General features: G+C 55.4%; 2 protein-coding genes across 4 annotated transcripts; both read right to left on the bottom strand.

The window, feature by feature from the left end:
- Positions 1-1,333: 1,333 nt before the first annotated feature.
- On the bottom strand, positions 1,334-8,601 carry ZNF446 (zinc finger protein 446). 3 transcript variants are annotated; one of them, XM_030941946.1, is made up of 7 exons: positions 6,907-8,601; positions 5,038-5,419; positions 4,772-4,961; positions 4,421-4,515; positions 2,825-2,909; positions 2,544-2,633; positions 1,334-2,387 (listed from the first exon to the last, which is right to left on the bottom strand). In XM_030941946.1, exons 2-7 carry the CDS (start codon positions 5,377-5,379, stop codon positions 1,837-1,839), a joined length of 1,353 nt encoding a protein of 450 aa, XP_030797806.1. In that variant the 5' UTR covers positions 5,380-5,419; positions 6,907-8,601; the 3' UTR covers positions 1,334-1,836. The 3 variants fall into 3 exon arrangements, with proteins under 3 accessions (XP_030797806.1, XP_030797805.1, XP_010385250.2); XM_030941945.1 differs by lacking the exon at positions 6,907-8,601 and adding an exon at positions 6,107-6,736; XM_010386948.2 differs by lacking the exon at positions 6,907-8,601 and adding an exon at positions 6,410-6,547.
- A 714-nt stretch (positions 8,602-9,315) lies between these two features.
- LOC104680870 (zinc finger protein 324A) lies at positions 9,316-15,856 on the bottom strand. Its single transcript, XM_010386951.2, is given in 5 exon segments — positions 9,316-10,932; positions 10,934-12,216; positions 13,104-13,220; positions 13,640-13,766; positions 15,732-15,856. Coding segments are annotated over 4 exon segments (1,776 nt in total). The 5' UTR covers positions 13,761-13,766; positions 15,732-15,856; the 3' UTR covers positions 9,316-10,677.
- Between the last annotated feature and the right edge of the window lie 7,272 nt (positions 15,857-23,128).

The raw sequence follows: 23,128 nt of genomic DNA, 5'->3' as shown, positions 1-23,128 counted from the left end.
CTGGCCATTTCACAGCCTTCTATACCCTGGCTCTCCCTTCTGGGGCTGGGGCCTGGCTGGAGCCCCTGGGTACTGCTCTGTCCTCTTCCTCTCTGTCCCCAGCACAGCTCTCGCTCCTGCTTGCTCACAGATCACCCACCCACAGCTCCATCTCCAAACTGGCCCTGCTCTCGGAGCCCTGAGCATGGGAGCAATGGGTTAGAAGCTCCTCAGAAAAGGGGATGGGGAAGATAGGCCTCTGAGGAGAGCCTCGCTCTCTCAGCTTCAGGCTGCATCAGGGTTCCTGCCCCCCGTCCCAGGGAGCCCCTCCTGGGGTAACCACAGTTGCAGCTCCCCTCAATATCCACCTGCAACTTGTGCATAAACCAGCAACTGGCGAGGGCTCCTTCCGAGAGGGCACCCATTTCCTGAAACCATCCCCTGTGAAAATGCCCCTTGTTTTCAGAGTAGGAAGGAGAGTGCTGAATCAAGGGCCCCAAGGATTCCCCATTGCAATCCCCACAAGCTGTGAACATCTCATACAGCAAAAGGGATCCTGCAGGTGTGATTAAGCGTGCAGGTAGGGGACAAGATATCATGAGCGTCCTTAAGGAGACCAAAGGATCGACTGGTGCCAGAGAGCTGGCAGCCCAGGCAGCCTAAGGAAGACGTGACCACTCATGGCTGGCTTTGAAGACAGAGGAAGGGACCAAGAAAAAACAAAAGGAACGTGGGCTGACTCTAGAAGATGGAAAAGGCAACAAAACAGATGCTTCTCTCCTAGAGCCTTCAAGAGGAACCAGTCCTGTTAAAACCTTGATTTTAGCCCAGTGGGACCCATGTCAGAGTTCTGACCTTCAGAGCTATGAGAATAAATCTGTTGTTTCAAGCTGCCAAGTTTGTTAAAGCAGCAACAGGAAACTAATACGGTGCATTGGCGACTCCCCAGTGACTGCCCAGAGATCTGGTGCTTCCCAGGGAGCTGAACCTTTGCCCTCCTGCTGCACGACCAGCTAACTATGGAGGGTGCGACCTGACCTGGAAGTAACCATGGCCTTGGCAACACCTGCTTGCAGCCCCTCTTCTCAGAGGTCCCCCTTGTCCAGCCGTGCTTGGAAAGGAAATCCCCTTTGTGTCTACTCAAGCTGGGACTGATGAATTCCAAGGCCGGTGAGGCTGGTGAGTGATGTGAACGGCTAAGGAGCAAGGGAGGCTGGGGACCTGGGTTCTGGGGCAACAGAGGTTTGGCCATTCTGGGATCAACTGCCCTGTGGCTCCAGCTACTGGGCAGAGACAGCAAACTGCCTATTTCCCAACCAGCAGAAGCCGGAAATCAGGATTCTTATTCAGAAACTCCGTATTATCAAAATGGAATTTATGTTAAAATTCTCACACACACACGGAGCAGGAGAAACGGAAGCCAACTGGGCTTTCCTGGGTCTTCTGCCCTCCGCACTGAAACCTCAGGCCCAGCCTTTGCACAGAGGAGTGGGAAGGCACAGTTTGTGAACACCCACCTGAGGCAAGGAGGTCCCAGAGAGGGAGTGTTGTCATCCCGGGCCATGTCACGGGGAGGGAGGGAGCCTGGTGCTTGGCAGTCACCCCACAGGCACTGGTCACCCACAGAAAGGAACCCAGACCTCCCTTCAGGAGGCAGGGGCAAGAAGGGAGGGAGCAGCTTCTTTTCCTTGCACCCAGGTCTTTTGGAGGAGACCAGACCAGGCACAGGGAACTGGCTTAGGACCCCCATTCACTCCGGCATCCCCTTCTGCCCCCAGAGTCTTCTACTGGTGCCCCAGAGGCTGCATCCAGACCGCGAGAACACCGAGGCCCCGAGTGACTGCGCTGTCTGGCTGCTCATGGAGCCTCCGGCCGGTGGCCCTTGCGGTGGATGACCAGCTGCGACTTCCAGTCGAAGGCGCGGCCACAGTCACTGCAGAAGTGGCGCCGCTGGCCCGTGTGGCCCTTGCGGTGGATGACCAGCTGCGATTTCCAGCTGAAGCTGCACCCGCACTCCTCGCACGGGTAGCTCCGGGGGCCTGTGAGTGAATGTCGGGGGTGGCGCGGAAAGGCCAGCTCCCCTTGCGGTGGCTTCTCGGTGCCTTCCCCAGAGGCTAGCCCTGGGGACTGCGCGCCTGGCCCACTCGTGTGTGTCCGGTGGTGGATGACGAACACTGACTTCCAGTCAAAGCCGCGGCCACACTGCTCGCACATGTAGGGCTTCCTCGGGGTGGCACCCGGCTCCAGTCTCGTCTCTGCGGGTGTGGGCTGAGTGGGCACTGGCGGTGTCCCTGGACGCGCAGTGGGAGCAGGAGTGGTGGCCCCAGGCAGGCCCTCCCAGGCTGCAGGCCCTGGGCCCTGGGGCGGCTGGGCCTCTGGGCAGCCGGGTGGACCCTCACTCTCATTTCCTGGGGGCAGGGGCAAACCAGGTGAGTTCCGGCACTTGGCACCCCCTCCCTCAGGCTGGGGGCTGTGGCACAAGCTCCCATGCCCCCAAGAATGGGTGGCTCAGGTCCCATCCATACAGGAGGGGTGATTCAGGCTGGATGGTGTGGGGCACTCACCTGAGCGCAGGCTTCTGCAGACACCTGTCCCCATGAGCATCATCCCCAGCTCTGACTGGGCCTGTGCCTCTGGCTGGTGGGGCGGTAACCCTGCCCGGGTGGGGGGCACAGTTAGGCATGGGGTTTGCATGAAGGAGGGGTGGGGTGGGTTCTGGCCGATGACAGGGTGTTCCTTTGAAAGGTGGGAGAGCTGGGTAGGACTGGTAACAGAGAGTCCCTGCCCAGCTAGGGTGGATGCAGGCCCCAGGGAGAGGGGCGGGGTGGGGCTGGCTGGTTCTCACCCAGGGAGACCACCGTGCCGTACTTCTCCAGCATCGTATCCCAGTACAGTTCCTTCTGTGACCGGTCCAGCAGCCCCCACTCCTCCTGCGGATGTGGCCCATCACTGTAGGCACCCTTCTAGTCCTCCCTGCCCTGACTGGTTCACATTCTTACTATCGGGGGGAGTCAGCAGGTTACCTACGCCTCATCTCCCCGTCCTGCTGAAAATGATCTCGAGGTGGCTGTTTGTTAAGTGCTGGGGTCCTCCTTCAGATCACCTGACCAGTGCGGCTGCTAGCTCTCATCCCCCTCCACTACCCCACCCTGCTGAGAGAGCGGGCTTGGCACTCTCATCCCCCTCCACTACCCCACCCTGCTGAGAGGGAGGGCCTGGCAGCATTTCAGGGACCTCAGTGAGTTTATCAAGGAATGAACTCCCTGCTTGGGGGTCAGCCCTCCTTGCCTCCTGAGTCCCACCATCTGGGGCTTTGCTGGGTTGGGAAAATCATCCTGAGGGACAAGCTGTGGCAAGTCCAGGCACAGGAAAGCGGCAACTGTGAGGAGCCACAGCCAGAGATGGTGCTGGCTGGATGTGAGGACATTGTGGGAAGTGCAGCCTACCCACCCTGGCTCACTTTCTGATTGTGCCATGGGGCTGTGGAGGGAGCCTGGAAGGACTTCTCAGGCTCGAAACACATCTCAACCAGCAATGCTGCTGCTGAAGCTCCCAGTGGAGCTGTTAGAAGCAGAGGAGCTGGGAGAGGAAAAGGCCTTGCTGCCCACACTTGGGAACCAAGTGATCCAGGTAGCAGGGGCCTCAAGCTGAGCTTCCAGGGCCAACAGGTGGCCTCTGAGGAAACCCCTGGGAGAGAAGAGACTTCGGGCATGTCCCAGGAAGACTGTCTCCATCTGGTTTCAGGTGTGGGGGGAGTCCTGCCACAGCTGGTCATCTTGTCCCCTACCCAGCTACATGCAAAAGTTCAAATCCCCAGGTTCTGGCTCAGGACCTCTGGGAGCAGCAAACCTCCCAGCTGATTTCTCTGGAGGTGAGGAAGCCAAGCCCACCAGTTCCAGCCACTCTAAACTGCATTTTCATGGCTTGAGGCCCAAATCCTTTTTTTTTTTTTTTTTTTTTTGACACACAGTTTTGCTCTTGTTGCCCAGGCTGGAGCACAGTGGTGCGATCTCGGCTCACTGCAACCTCTGCCTCCTGGGTTCAAGCAATTGTCCTGCCTCATCCTCCCTAGTAGCTGGGATTACAGGCGCCTGTCACCACTTCTGGCTAATTTTTGTATTTTTAGTAGAGACGGGGTTTCACCATGTTGGCCAGGCTGGTCTCAAACTCCTGACCTCAGATGATCCACCCACCTCGGCCTCCCGAAGTGCTAGGATTACAGGTGTAAGCCACCATGTCCAGCCCCAAATCCTTTTCAATAATAGATCACCAGTCTGTCCCTCTGCCCCAGGTCCTGTGGAGGGGTACAGCTGTTACAGACTCCACTTCTGGGCAGCAAAGAGTCACTAGCCAAGGAGCCTGGAAAACCACGGCAGAGGGCAGCCATGGGGACACTCCCTTCCCACACCTGGGGTCTACGCTTCCCACCTGGAGCGCTCACCTGAATCCTGGGAGGGTGGAAGGATGTGGAGGCTGCTTCTTGGCGTCCATGGTGCCCCTCAGGGGACTGCACTGCAAGTGGAGGGCTGGAGGGTGCTGAAGAGTGGGGCAGACGGAAAGGTGGTGTCAGGGGATGGCCACATGAGCCATGGCAGACAAGGAAACCCTCTGCTGTGTGGCATGGCACCTAGCCAGCCCCTGGCTCCTGCCTCCCAGGGCCCCATCCCAGACAGGGACATCCACATGCAGGAGTCCCGGCCTTGACACAGCCTCTCCTGGGACTCCCACCCTAGCCAGGAGTGTCCACGCTTCCTCCAGGAACCTCCCATCTCGGGTGGGACCCCAATCTCACCCATTTCCTGTCCGTCGACATTGGGCTCCTCCTTCACACTGCAGCTGAGCTGGACAGACTCCTCTATTCTGGTGTCCTGGGGACCCTCCCCAGGGGACTCCACTGTCCCTGAGGGGTGGGGGCTCCCCAATGGTTCCTCTGTCTTCTGGGCTGCAGGGAGCACCTCCTGCTTCAGGATGTGGGCTGTGATCTGAGAAGAAGAGATAGGTCAAAAGGGTTCTAGCCAGGGTCTGTCCCTCCAAGAAGCTGACGCCAGCCACACTCACCCAGCCCAACAGTTGCCCAGGGTCATGCTGTAGTCCTTCGACTAGGGCAGCGGCCTCGTCAGGACTGCCTGGCCGCTGACCGCGCACCCAGGCCTGGATCTCGGGAGGCAGCGTGCCCAGGAACTGCTCCAGCACCAGCATCTCCAGCATCTGCTCCTTGGAGTGTGCCTCAGGCTGCAGCCACTGGCGACACAGCTCACGCAGCCGGGCCAGGGCTTCTCGGGGACCTGCCACCTCCTGGTAGCAGAACCCTCGGAAGCGGAGGCGGGCAGTCTCAGGCTCCTCGAGGGCAGTCTCTGGGTCCATGAGGGGCAGGCATGGGGGACCCAGAGGGGATGGCATTTTTGCTCAAGGGGGTGGTCTTGGAATCGTCAAGATGGGCCTACAGAAAAGGAAGGGTCAGAATGTCAGCCAAGAGAATCTGGCCAGGGGAAGGCAGACACCAGGCCCAGCCCAGGGAGCTGAGACCAGGACCAAGTGTACTCTGAGGCCAGAGGAGGTAAAGCCAAGAAAGCTGCATGGAAGGAGGAGAGTCACAGGAGCTAAACAATGATGGCAAATGAGGGCAGGAGGAAGTCTGGGGGAGAAATGCTTGGACGCAAGGTGTCCAAGGAGCTTCCTGGAAATTGCAAACAGTTGGGTCCAATAGGTGACTGCTGGAAGATGGCGGTAAAGAGGTGGAGAAGGACAGTCATCAGAGTTCCAGGGCCAGGCTGAGGAGCCACAGACAGTGCCTAGCCGAGGTGGGAGGGGAGTGGTCCAGGGAGGCAGCGGCTAGAAGGGGGAGCCAGGCTGTAAAGTATGGGGGCAAGTCTCCCTCCACAATCTCGGGGATGTTGACTGGGTGGGGCCTCCCTTAGGACTGGCTCTGGGGAGGAGTCATGTGGGGCCTATGGGGCAAGGCAAGGGCTGATGTGGACACCGTGTTCGCTGACCACAGCGAACCGTGGATGACTCACACTGCCGGAGCCCGTGCCTGTAAAAACTAAAGGCCAACGCTCCACGTTGCGTGAGTCGAGGGATGGCCACAGCATCCCGGCCCTGAGGGTCTGGAGTGAAACAAGCCCACCTGGACGGGCCTGAGACCAGGCTGATACCCGGCCTATCCGAGGGATGCTCGAACTTCGGGGTCTGTTCCCCAAACGGGAAGGCAAGAGGGAGGTGTTCCAAGAGGACGTGCCCGGGCCGGCCGCACGCAGCGGTGTTGAGGGGGAGGAAAGGCCCGTGTGAAGGCTGAGCCAACGCGCGGGGCCTGTCGGGAGGTGGGCGGGCCCCCCAGGGCGCCGAGAGAGGAGCTGTGCAGGCCCGAGGGCGGCCCCAAACCCTCCCCCGGGGTGGAAAGGCTGCGCCGCCTCTGGCAGCCTGAGCTCACCTCTACCCCGGAGCCTTTGCTGGGAGGCCGCTTCCCGGAAGCGGCGCCGCGCAACGCGGGGAGCCTTAGCCGGGAGTTGCCCCGGCGACGCCGCGCCGACCAATCTCTCGCCTGCACCGAAGGCACCACCCACGCCCTTTGAACTACGTTTCCCATGAGCGTCCGCAAGACAGGCGCGGCCGTGGCCCGCGGACTAGCAGTTGCCGCAGCCTGAGGCCTGAGAGGCGCTCTGTTCCTCTAGGAGGTGCCGGAGAGTCCGCGTTATATGGGCTCCCTCCGCCCTGGGAGCAGCTCTCCCCATGCTCTAAACCCGCGCGTCTGTACAGTGGACCGGTTCCTATTGGCAGGTGAGGGGAGAGGCGGGAGGTTTTACCCAATCAGAGGGGGCGCTTGCTTGGCGCCGCCCCCCCCCCCCCCCCCGCTCCCACGCCATTTCCCGCGGGCAGCCCCCAGAAAACAGGGCATATCCGCCCGGCTCCAGCTGTTCCCATGGCAACCTTCAGGCGCGTTGCCTCGACTTCCGAAGAGGCTGGAAGTGGCCCAGTGGTTTCCAGGGTCGAGTAGCTCGCTGGCGCTTGCTTCCAAGTGGTCCCGGGAGAGGCGGTGGAAGACCACCCTGAGCCTGGGCTTTCTCCCGGCGGGAGGGTGCGAGGGCCTTCTTTGACCTGTTAAGCGCCCTGAGGAGGTACCAACGGTTGTGACCGCAGTCTCTGACGTCTTCAGATGTCAGTCCAACAAAGTCGGGGGCGGAAGTTTCCCTCCAGGCTGATGGGACGTGCTCAACTGTTTACCTTTAATTTGGGGAGCAGAACTAGACAGGGTGACACTAGCGTCTCCCAATAAGCAGTGTTTTCTGTATCTGTGGGGTCAGTTTTGCTTCCACACTTTAGTGGCCGAGCCACGAATTATTCAGTCCTAAATTACACCGCCTGTTTTGGTTTCTTTGGATACCTGGGAATCCCTGCTGCCTGCTCCGGATGAAAAGCAATGGCCTTAATCGCTGACTGGAAGCACTGAGCATGTGCGTGGGTCAGACCTGTCAACTCGGAGCTTTCCAGAGGCCGCCTCAGGTTGATTTTTGGGGATGAGGTGCTTAGGTCTTTTCTCTGGGACTATGCGGAGTCTCAGAAAACAAAAAAACTTTCACCCTCCACCAGGTGGGGAGAGCAGTGGGGCGTTAAGGGCTTCTCAATAGCTGTTCCCCAGGCAGCTTTGTTATAGGTCTCCCGTCTCTGGGCTGCTGGTTCTCAGCCTTCTGCAGTTCTGGAGTCAGCCTGTGGGAACTCTCTCCACTTCCCCAAGTCGCCACGCAGTATTTGGCCTTCCCTAATGTAGTGACAGCTCTCATCCATGTCTAGCTTAGGCATGCCCTTGCTCCTGACTCCTCTTTCACCATCCTCATACTTGTGGGTTTGTGTGTTTTAAATACTCCCCTCTGTGGTTTCAGTGGATTTCTGAGCGCACTGAGATACAGGTGTTCAGTCTGACCTTTTGACCTAGAAGCCCAGGGATACTTTTACAGTCACTACCTACTCAAAAGTAAGAGCAGAGGGGGAGGTTGGAGGGAGGTCAGCTGAGGGGCCAAGACCTGCGTGGAGGCGGGAGCCTAGGCTGGGGGCCACTGACCAGTCATGGGTTTGGGGAGGGGGAAATTGGAAGAGGGTGGACAAACTGAGGGACAACAGGGGAACAAGCAGATGTGGAAAGGAGCCTGATGGAGGGAGGAGGCTGGTGGGACGACAAGGTAGGGCACTGAGCCCAGCCTGAGGGGTCAGGCGGGCTCAGGGCAGACACTTTGTTCAAGAAGCATCTATCAAAGGCACAGAAATGATTTCATGTGACTCTCTGGGTATCTACTTGTTTGACAGATGCTTTTGCTCCTGCCTCCCATGGGCTCCCCAGAAAAGTGCTCCTTCAGGCAGGGAAGGGTTATTGTCTGCATTTCACAGCTCTGCAGACTTAGTGGAGGACAATGGTTCCAGGGACCTACTGGGATTCTGGTGGCCCAAGTCTTGCAGGCTCCGGGGGAGCTGGGTCCTGTGTGTCTCCACTCCCTGCAAGAACCTGTGAGGTCGGCCGGGCGCGGTGGCTCAAGCCTGTAATCCCAGCACTTTGGGAGGCCGAGACGGGCGGATCACAAGGTCAGGAGATTGAGACCATCCTGGCTAACACGCTGAAACCCCGTCTCTACTAAAAAATACAAAAAACTAGCTGGGTGAGGTGGCAGGCGCCTGTAGTCCCAGCTACTCAGGAGGCTGAGGCAGGAGAATGGCGTAAACCTGGGAGGCGGAGCTTGCAGTGAGCTGAGATCCGGCCACTGCACTCCAGCCTGGGCGACAGAGCGAGACTCCGTCTCAAAAAAAAACCTGTGAGGTTTCACAGGTAGAAGAATCTGGCCCCAATATCAAGTAAGTGGAGCCTGAGTCTCTGCTCCTTGTGTATAGGGCAGGATAGCTGCAAGATTTTGGAAGCCATGGGATGGAGTGCCCACTGGTCTGGAGGCAGCGTTGCAGGGTCACCACATGGCCACGCCCTCTATCTCAGCAGCAGAAGGGACACAGCCCTGCTTTGGTGTCTCCACCTACCATCCTCCCATTGCCAGGATCCACCAGGACTCGTCTCCTAGCCGAGCTGCTGCTCCAGCCAGCCCCACTCTATCCCATTTCATCCAGCTCCTGGCTCCCCCAGCCCACCTCTGGCCCTGAAAAGGATACAGGTATCCCACTCCCTCCCGGGGTCGCAGACAGGCTGCATCTCTACTCTGTGGCCTCTTGAGGGTACCCAGGTTGAAGCCAAGTCCAGGAACTTCTGTGATGAGAAACGCTGATGGCATGTCGGTATGTTCAATACCATCTGCATTGTATGAGGGTGAAATGGGTGTCAGGTTGCTATTGTTCACACAAATGTTTAAAAAGAAACCTTTATCAGAGAAGCTCTTTGAACTGTTATTAAAAACTGAACCATGCTCTGGAGGTCCCAACTGCTGTACAGGAAACTGCAACACCTATTCCGAGTTGCAGAAGCTAGTCGTTTTTTTTTGTTTGTTTTCATTAAGGAGAACATGAATTTGCTTGGAGGTGAGGCTCCAGGTAGGGACACAGCCTGGTCTGCTGAAGGCCACAGGAAGCAAATGGCCCCCCAGTCCACCCTTCTGTCCCTGCCATGCAGGGCCATTACACTGGGGTGGGGAGGTCCGCAGGAGGGTGTCACACATTGCCTTAGGTAATAGCAAGTCCTTCCTATTCAGCTCTCTGTCCAGCCTCCAAATGAGGAGGGATAACAGGGGATGGGGGGGAAGTGGCCACCAAACCCAGCAAAAATGAGCAGCTCCATCTTGTCTGAAGTTAACATCATCCCCCTCGGGTGTAAAGGGGGACCTTGGTAAACGAGTCAGTGACAGGCCTTGGCCAAGCTGAGACTTGGGCGAACACCTGAACAAGTGCCACTGGAAAGCCATCATCCTAGCTCTGTCCTTCCAAAGCTGAGAGTCACATGTTCCCCCATGGGCATCCCTCTCCTGAGTCGGCTATGTGTGTGAAGCCAGGCCAGGCCCTCATACCTGACCAACCAGAGTGCAGCCCCGGAGATGAGGCATCTGGATGCTGGATCAGTCCACCCGGACTTGGGTGCCAACTCCACTGTGTGCCATGGGAAACTCACCTTCCCCTGTGTCTCAGTTTCCTCATCTTCCAAGTCAGGATACCAGTGACAGCAGCCATCTCACAGGGCTTCAGGAGAAATTTCCCAGCACTCAGGACAGGAGCTGGCAGTGAGCACTTGTTGGCTCTCATTAGGACCCCACCTGTCAGCGTCTGCAAACATGATGTTCAGTGGACCCAAACCTTTTCTTTTTCCCAGAGGAGGTGGCTGACACTGAGAGCCCACACCCTGATTCCCAGTCCCTTGTGGTCTCTTGTCTGCTAGGCTGGCCTCTAGGAAGCCTTGGATGAACAGAGGCAGTGGTGGGTTGAGAATACCCTCAGTGGGCATCTATCCAGCGGCCAGTTTGTGTGCCGCTGTCATAAGTTTCTCTAGGCCACCCCCAACCCATGCCCGCATCCCCTCACCTTAGCACCCACTGTCAACACATGAAGCAGCACCACAGTGCAGTGCTGTGACTGTCCGCCTCCTACTGGCTCTGAATAGTCTCGGCCCACTAGAGTTCAGCCACCACATCCTCCCCAGGATGCTTCTGCAGTGCTACCTCTTTGGGGATGGGTGTGATCTGTGGGTGAACTGGCAAATCCTGTCCCCAAGTGCAAATGAAATCACAGCCAAAGCCCTAACAAGCACGGGGCTTTTTCTCTGCTGTGGATCTGCAGAGGACATACGCCCTTTAGCTGTGGACGGGATTCACACAAGGCCAGGGCTGCACCTGTGACCTCAGACCTCCCCTGGCTCCGAGACGGCGGCTGGGCCCGAGGCGGGAGTGGGCTCGGTTTCCTTCCCCGGCGCACCTTCTGATGAAGTCGCGGAAACAGACCTGGCCTGGGTGTGCAAGCTGGCCCTGGATCGCCGGACGGGCTTCTCGCCGGTGTGGATCCTCTGGTGGTGGAAGAGGGCCGGGCGCTCACGGAAGGCGCGGCCACACTGCGTGCACACGAAGGGCTTCTCGCCCGTGTGAATGCGCCGGTGGCTCAGCAGCACAGCGCCCTTGGCAAAGGCCTTGCCACAGTCCCCACAGCGGAAGGGCCGCTCGCCCGTGTGCAGGAGCTGGTGCTGGGTGAGGTTGGAGCTGTGGCTAAAGGCGCGGCCGCACTGTGGGCAGGCGAAGGGCTTCTCGCCTGTGTGCACGCGCTGGTGCTTAAAGAGCGAGGAGCCCTGGCTGAAGGCGGCACCGCAGAGCGCACACACGAAGGGCTTCTCGCCCGTGTGCGTACGCTCGTGCTGGATCAGGTGCGAGTTGCGGCAGAAGCGGCGGCCACACTGTGCGCAGGCATAGGGACGCCCGCCCGCGTGGATCTTGCGGTGCTGACTGAGGTTGGAGCCGTGGCTGAAGGCCTTGCCGCACTCGGAGCAGCTGAAGGACTTCTCCGCCGTGTGGATGCGCTGGTGCCGCACCAGTGAGGAGCTGTGCCGGAAGGCCTTGCCGCACACGGGGCAGGCGTAGGGCGTCTCGCCGCTGTGGATGCGCTGGTGCTGCGTCAGGTGCGACGTCTGGCTGAAGGCCTTGCCGCACTGGGCGCACTCGTAGGGCCGCTCCCCGGTGTGGGTGCGTAGGTGCTTGAGGAGGTCGGAGCTCTTCACGAACACTTTGCTGCACGCCCTGCATTCGAAGGACTTCTCCCCAGCGGGGAGAGCCTCGCCCAGCTCATCCCAGGTCGAGGGCTCCTGGCCACCGAGGAGTCTCTGAGGATCCTGCCAAGTTGGACCCATTCCATGATGCCCCCGGCCGCTGGCGGCCTCCAGATCCGGGGCATTCCCGAAGGCTCTCCCAGGGACCTCCTGTGCACATGGTTTCTGCCGCTCAGGGGTCCTGGGCTGCCTCCCAGGCACCGAGTGCTCTGTGAGCGTCTTTTCCCTAGGCTGGCCGCCCTCGGGAGGCCTAAGTGGGGAGGTCAGTCGCAGGCTGACGCTGGCTTGCCCACTGCCCGAGCCTAGCAGGAGTCTCTCCCAGTAGATCACCGACACCCCTGTGGGTTTTCTCTCCCGACATGGGGAGGCACCCCGTTGTCGCTGCAGGCTTTTTACACTGTGGCAGGCACCGGCAACTGGGAAGACGCTAGTAGTCATCCCAGGTGTGGTATCTGGGAAAGCTGGTGGCCATTCTCCAGAAACATCTCCATCCTCTGCCAAACTCCAGGAACCTAAAGGCAGAGAAACAGTGGTTGCCGGGGGCATCCTGATTAGGAGAGGACCAGGGCAGGTTGAGTGAACAGGCAAGAAGGAACCAGGGGGAGGCTGACACAAAACTTAGGGGAAAAGTAGAGGCGAGGCCGGCCCTCCAGGAGAGGGCTGGGGTTTGGAGGAACCATCTGCCCTGACAGGTGTGGCACTGACTACACTGGGGACTCCCATGAGCAAGACGGCAGCCCCCAGACACCCAGGATGTGAAGCTGAGGAAAACTGAGCGGCTGCTGTATGCCATATACATCTCCGCACTGGCTATTCCGCCCACTTCCTGTCCATTGCTCACCCATGGTCCCCCCCCCCCCCCCCACCGCCCTCAGGCACCCACTCCTCAACCTGCTCTTGCAATGACTTCCATCCAGTGCTCTAGACTATACTCCTGAATCCTGCTTACTGCCTCCCTCTCCCACCACACCATGAGCCCCAGAAAAGCAGGACCAGGATCATCCTGATTGAGCCTGTGCCTACATTGCCTGGAATGGGCCTGACCACTGTGAGCACTCAGGAAACGTTTGCTGAACACAAAGATGAATGATGGGTGAAAGATATGACCTATTAATTATGGCAGTGACTAGCCATGAAGGGTTTGGGGCCAGCCCAGGTGATGGCAGGACTCTGAGATGGTCTCACCACAGCCTGAGTACCCTTCTGTGTCAACCCAGCTCCTGTGCCCTTCCTTCAAGGGCGGCTAAGGCTGCAGCCTCCAGGAGGGGCTGATGATAGAAGGCAAGGGAATCAGGTGGGAGGCAGGTGAGGAGGGTGCTTCTGGGGAGTCTGGGAAGCAGGCACAGAGGCGTGGCCACAGGTTGGTCCCGAGTTCACCCCACCCTGAGCTCCCACTCACCAGGGTTGCGCCTCCTGTAGGTGTTCCTGGACAGGACCGTGTCCGTTCCACTGGGAACCCAGGGCTCCTCGCCACGCTCAAGTTGGATGACCACACGAGGTCGAGAGGTGGAGAGTCCTGTGAGGAGGAGGTACAGGTTAGAGTCCAGCCCCAGCTCAAGACAACCGACCTCCAAACAGAGGGCAGGAGTCAGGGCTTCATGGAAACAGAAAATGTCATCTGTGCAACAGGAGAATCTAAAGATGGCACAGGGCAAGGGGCTCACAGGAATAGCTCATTCACCCCAGGGCAGCAACTGTGCCCAGAGCACCAAAGGAAGGGGACTGAGCCCAGGCTTGGAGAAGCCACAGCTGGACAGGGCCAAAGGAAGTGGTTGAGCCAACCAGACTGCATGTCTACAGGACCAGACTCCTATTCCACATGACCCCCGGCTGCAAGGTATGGGCCTGCTCGTCAGCCACCAGGGAGGTGAGGGGCAGTCCCGGCCAGTCAGCTTCTCATCAACAGCCTGTTTCATGGAGTATCCAGGACCTTACCCAGCGAGGCCACAAGTGCAAAGTTGTCCAGCATCACACGGCGGTACAGGGCCCTCTGGGCTGTGTCCAGGAGCCCCCACTCCTCCTGGGAGAAGTACACAGCCACATCCTCGAAGGCCATCTGGTCCTAAAAGAGCAGGGAGGAGGAGACAGGCATGGTCTAAGGCTGGGTTATCCAATCTTTTGGCTTCCCTGGGCCACACTGGAAGAATTGTCTTGGGCAACACATAAAATACACTAATGACAGCTGATGAGCTAGAAAAAAAAATTTGGAAAAACATCTCATGTTTTAAGAAAGTTTACGAACTTGTTCTGGGCTGCATTCAAAGCCATCCTGGGCCGTGGGTTGGACAAGCTTGGTTTAAGGTATGGCTGTGAGCCAGGACCAAGCTCCCCATCCCAACAGCCACCTCCCATGATGTCCCTCAGACATTCACCCTCCTTCCCTGGGTTCTGCCCCCACCATCTTCAGATGGCATTTCCCTCACATGTCTGGGAACCCTCCCCTCTGCCCTCCCTAATCAGACCCCAGATGCCTTCTTGGCCTACCCACTGGCCACGCCATACACAAGCAAACTAGAGCAAGCCCTGGCTAAGCCCTCAGCTGCCACACCAAGGGCAGCCCCAGGTATCCACTCATGACTCAGCATGACCAGATGCGCCTTTCCTGCTCTTGGAACAAGAAACTCTGTAAGTCCCAGCTGGGGCTTCCCAGGCATACCCATCACTGGGACCCTCCCCTGCTGAGCCTGCTTGCCAGACATTTCCAGGCTGCTCATCCAACCTGAGGGACTGGATGATTTTCACCAGTCACCACAGGGGAGCAGCCCCAAAAACCTGTGAACACAGAGGAACTCTATCTCTTCCTCTTTCCACGGTGTCCCCTCTTTCCTCCCCTCTGTTGCTACCCTCCCCTCCTCAGCTCGGTGCTAGGCTCTTCCCAGTAGCCCCAGTCATCCCAGCTGGTCTTCTTCACGCTCAAGCCATAACTGCCCACACCTGGCTGAGTCCCTACCCATTCCTCAGTCCAGTTCATAGGCCCTGTCCTCAGCCCAGGTCACCAACAACGTCAGGTCCAGTGACATGACCAACCTGGGACATCCCAGACTCCTGATCTTTTCCCCAAAGGAAACCTGCTTTCCCTTCAAGTCTCCTTTCTGTCTACAGCAGCTCCCTTCTTCCAGGCGCTCAGGCTGAACAACATGAAGCAGTTCGTTCTTCAAACAGCCCACACCTGATGCATCCGCAGATCCACCAGAATTCACCTGGCCGCTCACCTCCACTGCTGCCCAGACTGTGGCAGTCGGTTCTTCCCTTCATGCCGACACCCCTGCATGTCTGTTCTCCACGCAACAAACGGTGGCACCGTTTTAAAGTCCCAGCTCAGAGGATGTCCTGATTCTGTTCAAAACCCGACGCCCTCGAGATAAAGCCCACCTCCTCGCCTGCTACTGCAGCCATACACGTCCCCTCTCCCTCAGCTCCACATCGAGAGCGCTCAGGCCCAGAAGCGCCTGGGCTCCGGCTCCCCTCCCAGGTTTTGCATACGAAGGACTCTCCCCTCGGAGCTTCCTTCAGGACCTCAGCCCCCTGACTGCCGGAAGTCGGGAGCCCACCGGTGCCCTGGACACAGGGGTTTGCATTGACCCCCGCAACCCCCCAGAGCGGGGAGAGGAAAGACGACGAGGCGAGGTCTAGGAAGCGGCCTCCCTCCGTGGGGGCGCGGTCTGAGGGAGCAGGGGCTCCCCTGCCTCCCCGGCGCGGGCTTGTCAGCGCCGCCGCCGCCAGCGGAACCCGCAGCTGGGAGGAAAGAAAGGAGTGAACCACCCGGCACCGCCATCCCCGCCCGCAGCGTCCCAGGGCCGCCCCGCGCCTCAGCCTCCCCGCCAGTCATGGACGTGGAACGCCCAGCGCGCAGCCTCCTGGGCTGCCGCACGGTGGGAGAGCGCATGGCTCCCGCCGCGGCCCGACAGTCCCCGGGACGCCCACAACGCACTCTGAGAAACAGAGGCTTGGGGGCGCGGCCGGCGGCCGGCGCCCTTGGTCACGACGCGTGCGCAGGGCAGGCCCGACGCGTGCCCTCAGCCAGTACCTTCCTCGCCGCCAGCCTCGGGCCCCGGGAACCTCCTGGAAACTGGCCCCGACCCGCGGGCCCCAGCCCAGACCACCGGTATGGCCTGACGCGAGCGGCCAATGACAGTCCCACCGCCGGAACTCCAGCCCTTCGCTTCTCATTGGCCCAATGCGCGCCGCGGACGCTTGCGCACAGCCTTCCGGGTCATGTGGCTCCCGCCTGTTTCCCTGCGTGGAGGCGGGGCCACTGCCGGTCTCCTTGGCAACGTCCAAGCCCCCGCCGCGCGCGGTGTTGGGAAATGGAGTCGCGCGGCGGCCTCGGGTTTTCGAGGGTTTGGTGGCGCTGGTGCACTCGCCCGGTGTGTAGTCCTGCCTTCGGCATTCCCAGTGTCCTCCCAAGCAGCCCGAGACTAAACCCTGCAGGTGCAAAAGCAGAAACTGCCGAGGTTCCAGAAGGCAACACCAGCAGGCAGCACGCAGGAGAAAACGCACCGGGTAGGGCAGGTGTAGGTGGAGGCGCCAAAGCCTGGAGCTCAGGGTTCCCTTCCCAGCTCCGCCTCTCACTGACTGTGCGTCCTGGGCGCGGGTTCGACCTCTCTATGTCAGTGTCCCGTAAAGGTTTAAGGTCAGGTTTTCAACCTTTACACCAAGAATTCTCAGCCCGTAACCCTACATTTGTCTCAAGTCTGTGATTGTTCTTGGACTCTTGCCCAAAGCATCTGTTTTCCTTGTAATTTGGATGGGCCGAAGGTACTTCCCTAGCCTTGCTTGTCCTTAGACCATCTAGTTCTTGTCTTGCCCCACACATCGCAATATTGATTCTTTTTTCCTTTTTTCTTGGGACCCATTTAAGTGTTTTTTGTTTTTTGTTTTTTTTTGACAGGGTCTTATTCTGTTGCCCATGCTGGAGTGCAGTGGCACGATCTCGGCTCACTGCAACCTCTGCCTCCAGGTTGAAGTGATCCTCCCGCCTCACCCTCCCTAGTAGCTGGGACCACAGGTGCGCGCCACCACGCCTGGCTAATTTTTTTATTTTTAGTAGAGACGGAATTTCACCATGTTGGCCAGGCTGGTCTTGAACTCCTAACCTTAGGTGATCCGCCCGCCTCGGTTTCCCAAAGTGCTGGGATTACAGGCCAATTTAAGTGTCTTTGACACATAAAAACGAAAGGCAGAGCAGTCTCAATAGACTGTCCCTCTTGGCAGAGAATAAAAGGTTCTCTCTGTCTTGTTTTTGGAACCTGTAGACAGTTCTCAGGTGTCCAGTTCCTTAACTCTTTTTGCCTCCCTCCCTCTATACCTACCTCCATCTATAACTATCTCTCTGTCAAATGTCAGCTATAACTGTCCACCTAATTGATTCTACTTGTAAATCCTTGTAGAGCAAGGGAGCTCATCATGTTTCGAATGTTTTAATATAAATTTTGCTACTTTGAAAGAATTTAAGAACATTTCAGGACTAGGTGCAGTGGCTCACACCTGGAATCTGAGCACTTTGGATGGCCAAGGTTAGCGATCACTTGAGCCTAGGAGTTTGAGACCAGCCTGAGCAACAAAATGAGGCCCCATCTGTATAAAAAAATAGAAAAATTAGCTGAGCATGGTCTTGCAAACCTGTAATACCAGCTACATGGGAGACTGAGGTGGGAGGATTGCTTGAGCTCAGGAGTTGGAGTGTTCAGTGAGCGATGATGGAGCCACTGCACTCCAGCCTGGGTAAGAGAGAGACCCTTTCTCAGGAAAAAAACAAACAAAAACCCTGAAGAAAAAAAAAAACCCAACACTTAGAAGTATTAAAGTTGTGATTTAATCAAATGCTTAGAGGCATTATTACCATTTCAAGCAGTGTATGCATGTTTGGAGGCATTTTAACTCTTCAAACGTTTCATTTTTTAATTTTTTATTTAATTATTTATTTGAGACAGCATCTTGCTCTGTCACCCAGGCTGGAGCAGAGTGGCACAATCTCGGCTCACTGCCATCTCTGCCTCCTGGGCTCAAGAGATTTGTGTGCCTCAGCCTCCCGAATAGTTGGAATTACAGGTGCATGCCACCACACCCATCTAATTTTTTGTATTTTTAGTAAAGACAAGGTTTCACCATGTTGGTTGGGCTGGTCTCGAACTCCTGACCTCAAGTGATCCACCTGCCTTGACCTCCCAAAGTGCTGGGATTATAAGTGTGAGCCACTGCACCTGGCCTGAGTGTTATTTTGATATTTTCTTTTTTAGTTTTTTTTTTTTTTTTTTTTTTTTTTTTTTGATGGAGTCTTGCTCTGTGGCCCAGAATGGAGTGCAATGGCATGATCTCTGCTCACTGCAACCTTTGCCTCCCAGGTTCAAGTGATTCTCCTGCCTCAGCCTCCCAGGTAGCTGGGATTACAGGTGCCTGCAACCATGCCAGACTAATTTTTGTATTTTTACTAGAGACAGGGTTTCACCATGTTGACCAAGCTGGTGTTTAATTCCTGACCTCAGGTGATCCACCCGCCTTGGCCTCCCAAAGTGCTGGGATTACAGGCATGAGCCACTGTGCCCGACCGCCTGAGTGATATTTTCTAACACATTTTCTACTTCTCATGCTGGTGTGACCTATAAGATGACTGGTATATGGTATGCTATCAGTCATAATGATGATTATTGAGTTCTTGGCCACAAAAAATAAAATGGCCAATTTTTTTTTTTTTTTTTTTTTGACAATCACATCTTTAACCATGCCATTTTAAGTTTTGTCCTCTTCCTTCTTGGGGAATGGGACTGCCTCAGTTGGAGATCTGGAATGATTGAAGATGTCTACTCAAGCAGGGCGGCATTTTTTAAAAATGAAAAATCTGCGAGTCAATGCTTTTGAGTTTAGCTTGCACAAGGATTGGTTAAGAATACCTGATATAGGCCGGGCGCAGTGGCTCACGCCTGTAATCCCAGCACTTTGGGAGGCTGAGGCGGGCGGGTCACGAGGTCAGGAGATCGAGACCATCCTGGCTAACATGGTGAAACGCCATCTCTACTAAAAATACAAAAAAATTAGCCGGGCGTGGTGGCGGCGCCTGTAGTCCCAGCTACTCGGGAGGCTGAGGCAGGAGAATGGCGTGAACCCAGGAGGTGGAGCTTGCAGTGAGCCCAGATCGCGCCACGGCACTCCAGCCTGAGGGACAGAGCGAGACTCCGCCTCAAAAACAAAAAAAAAAAAGAATACCTGATGTGCCTCCCCCAACTTTTTTTTATTTTGAGACAGGGTCTGGCTCTTCTGCCCAGGCTGGAGTACAGTGGCACAATCCACCTCACTGCAACCTCTGCCTCCTGGGCTCAAGTCATCCTCCCACCTCAGCCTCCCCAGTAGCTGGGACTACAAGTGCATGCCAGCTAATTTTTGCTTTTTTTGTTGTTATTGTTGAGATGGGGTTTCATCATGTTGCCCAGGTTGGAGTTCTCTTCAACATGGTTGTAGGGAGTCCTTTATTAGATGGCATTTCTCATAAACAGAATCTCCAGGTTGGAGCCCTTGATCTTTGATATTTTGTCTCCCCGGAGCTCACATTAAGGAGAGTTGGTTTGTAGGCTCCTTCATTCAGGACCATTGGAAAAGCCTTAGGCCACGGAGGGTTAAAAGTTTCTGTAAGCTTTGTAAATTGATTTTTTAATTACCTTATTTGTACATTCCAGCAATCTGGAAGACTGAGAGTAGTATGCAAAATCGGAATTCTAAATAACCAGTCATATGTTAAAGTAGATTGAATTGTTTCATCAGTGAAATAGATTCCTTGGTTGCTGTGAAGCTTCAAAGGAACTCCCCAAGAAGGAAGAGGACAAAACTTTTTTTTAAATTTAATTTCTTTTTTTGAGACAGAGTCTCGCTCTGTCACCCAGGCTGGAGTGCAGTGATGTGATCTCGGCTCACTGCAAGCTCCGCCTCCCGGGTTCACGCCATTCTCCTGCCTCAGCCTCCCAAGTAGCTGGGACTACAGGTGCCCGCCACCCTACCCGGCTAATTTTTTTGTATTTTTAGTAGAGACGGGGTTTCACCGTGTTAGCCAGGATGGTCTCGATTTCCTGACCTTGTGATCCACCCGTCTCGGTCTCCCAAAGTGCTGGGATTACAGGCGTGCACGCCCAGCCAACTTTGTGTGTGTGTGTGAGAGTTTTCCTCTTATTGCCCAGACTGGAGTGCAATGGCTGGATCTCGGCTCACTGCAAACTCCACCTCCTGGGTTCAAGTGAGTCTTCTGCCTCAGCCTCCTGAGTAGCTGAGGTTACAGGCATGGGCCACCACGCCTGGCTGATTTTGTATTTTTAGTAGAGATAGGGTTTCTCCATGTTGGTCAGGCTGGTCTCGAACTCCTGACCCCACATGATCTGCCTGCCCCGGCCTCTCAAAGTGCTGGGATTACAGGCATGAGCCACTGTGCCCGGCTGAGGACAAAACTTAAAATGGCCATGGTTAAAGATGTAATTGTCAAAAAAATTTTGGTCAATTTTTTGTGGCCTAAAAGTCAACATAGGCCAGGTACGGTGGCTCACGCCTGTAATCCCAGCACTTTGGAAGGCTGAGGTAGGCAGATCACAAGGTCTGGAGTTTGAGACCAGCCTGACCAACATAGAGAAACCCCATCTATGTAAAAAACTGGCACAGTTGAAAGGCAGAGCATCTAGAGCTTTAAAAAATTAAGAATTCCAGGCTGGGCGCGGTGGCTCACTCCTGTAATCCCAGCACTTTGGGAGGCTGAGGCTGGCAGGTCACGAGGTCAGGAGATCGAGACCATTCTGGCTAACACGGTGAAACGCCATCTCTACTAAAAACACACACACACAAATTAGCCGGGCATGGTGGCGGGCGCCTATAGTCCCAGCTACTTGGGAGGCTGAGGGAGGAGAATGTTGTGAACCGGCGGGGTGGAGCCGAAATCGCGCCACTGCACTCCAGCCTGGGTGACAGAGCAAGAGTCGGTCTCAAAAAAAAAAAAAAAAAAAAAAAAGTCAAGGATTCCACTTTTAAATGGAATCTTGAGGCTCCCACAAGATGGAAATACCAAAGGACAGGTCTGTGTTTCCACAGCACACCTCACAGCACACCTGGACATTCCCTGAAGCTGGTGGGAGACCCAACACCCATTAGCCCACTCTGTGATCAGCCCATCTCCCACAGGATTCTTATCCCTTGACGGCCACCAGCCACCACCAAAACCCAGCCCTTGCCAGGAACTTGCCAGCCACTGCACACCCAAAGATCATGTTCTTTCATAGAACAAAGTAACCCCCGGCATCCCCCAAGCCAAAAGGTCGGAGAACTCAGTGTAAAAGAGATCAGAGCTTTAGACCTAAGATAAACTGCCTGATATTCTTAGGACTCCATGAGGAAGACAGAACTCCATCAAAGGTATATGTGACACTTTTTTCTGTGTTCCTCAAAGGGTCTCAGAGACATCAGAAGACTCTTCTAGATTTCTTTATGTGGTACCAAAGATAGCTAAAGGAAGAAAGAGTGGAAGAAAATGGGAGAACTCTAAGCCAATTTGGAAAGATTTTAAGTTTTTCAGAAGGCCAATAAAATTTTACATCATACTAACAAGAAAAGAAGCAAACAAAGGGATCAGACATATTTAAAGAGGAGTTTCAGTCAACTGAAAAAAAAAAATTCCCAGAAACAGGATCCAAATGAGAAAAAGCAGAAAGGTATTTTTTCTTTAAAAGAAAAAAAAAAAAAAAAAAAGCCTGAATATCAGCTTTTAATTAAGCTGACATCTGACCAAAGAGTTCATTTTATTTACTTACTCTTGTGACGGACTCTTACTCTGTCACCCAGGCTGGAGTTTGCTGTAGTTTGATAGTTCACTGCAACCTCTGCCTCCCAGGTTCAAGTGCTTCTCCTGCCTCAGCCTCCCAAGTAGCTGGAACTACAGGTGCACGCCACCATGCCTGGCTAATTTTTGTATTTTTAGTAGAGATGGGATTTTGCCATGTTGATCAGGCTGGTCTCGAACTCCTGACCTCAGGTGATCCGCCCGCCTTGGCCTCCCAAAGCGCTGGGATTACAGGCATGAGCCACTGAGCCTGGCCTATAGAGCTCTTTTTAAAAAACCTTTAAATATTATCAGAGTATAGCCTGCACAAACAGAAAGTAGGGCTCCCATCCAATTTGCCTGATTTTAGAACAAACATATTAGTTTCCTATTTTGCACACAAATATATTAATTTAGGAATTTCAAAAGATCTCCATTTTGGCCACTGCGTTTTAGGGTCATCTCGAGTGACCTGGGTCCATTTACCTAAGTATTTGCAAATTGGAGCTCCACAGGTATTATACACACATCCAGGTGATGTTTCGAAGGGTGGGTGGTTTGCTCCTCAAAGGAAAGCTCAGTTTTGATGAGCAGTTTCCCATAATTGTAGAAATACCTTTTCAAAAGTGACCAAGGTTAGTACAGTGTATTCAGACGATGTGTGTTGCTTTGTGAGCATCACTCTTCAAGGAGTCACCAGTGAGTCGTGATTTACTCTTTGATGTGTCTTGGAATCTATGATCACCTGTGTTGGCAGAGTGCTCAGGGTGCCAGATGACCAACCTTTATGTGAACCTTCTGGCTGAGCTGAAAGTCCCTGAAGGTGTTCTTCTTGAGGAAGAAGTAGGGAGACCCTATGAGGCCACTACACATCATGAACAAACATCCCGACACCTTCAGAAATCTCTAGTCACCTAGAATTGGGTTCAGAGGGAGCAAATGCCTCTTCACTTAGGGACAAGAGAACTGATATGGTGTGGATGTGTGCCTCCTCCAAATCTCATGTTGAAATGTGATCTCCAATGTTGGAGGTGGGGCCTCGTGGGAGGTGTTGGATCATGAGGTATATTAGGCCATTCCTGCATTACTATAAAGAAATACCTGAGGCTGTGTAATTTATGAAGAAAAGAGCTTTAATTGGATCACTGTTCTGAGGGCTGTACAAGCATGGCTTCCGAATCTGCTTCTTGCGAGGTTCTCTAGAAGCTTACAATTGGCTGGGTACGGTGGCTCACACCTGTAATCCCAGCAGTTTGGGAGGCCGAGGCAGGTGGATCATGAAGTCAGGAGATCGAGACCATCCTGGCTAACACCCGTCTCTACTAAAAATACAAAAAATTAGCCAGATGTGGTGGTGGGCACCTGTAGTCCGAGCTACTCGGGAGACTGAGGCAGGAGAATAGCGTGAACCCGGGAGGCGGAGGTAGCAATGAGCTGAGATCGTGCCACTGCACTCCACTCTGGGCGACAGAGCAAGACTCCTTCTCAAAAAAAAAAAGTGATACTTCCCCCTTCTCTCTCTTGCTTCCTGTCTTGCCATGTGATATGCCAGCTCTTCCTTCATGTTCCATCATGATTGCAAGCTTCCTGAGGTCCCACCAAAAGCCATGCAGACGCTGGTGCCGTGACTGTACATCCTG

Source organism: Rhinopithecus roxellana, chromosome 12, assembly GCF_007565055.1.
Source record: "Rhinopithecus roxellana isolate Shanxi Qingling chromosome 12, ASM756505v1, whole genome shotgun sequence".
In the NCBI taxonomy this organism is placed as follows: domain Eukaryota; kingdom Metazoa; phylum Chordata; class Mammalia; order Primates; family Cercopithecidae; genus Rhinopithecus; species Rhinopithecus roxellana.
Note: the sequence above shows the minus strand (reverse complement) of the source record. Positions and strands in the feature narration are given on the sequence as shown.

Bases quoted from the DNA above. Each gene is read 5' to 3' on its own strand.
- ZNF446 (XM_030941946.1), bottom strand. From the start codon at position 5,379: ATGCCATCCCCTCTGGGTCCCCCATGCCTGCCCCTCATGGACCCAGAG. The intron at 4,516-4,771 runs GTGAGATTGGGG...CCCACTCTTCAG, and splicing joins TGTCGACGGACAGGAAATGG to CACCCTCCAGCCCTCCACTT. The intron at 2,634-2,824 runs GTGAGAACCAGC...CCACCCGGGCAG, and splicing joins CGGCACGGTGGTCTCCCTGG to GGTTACCGCCCCACCAGCCA.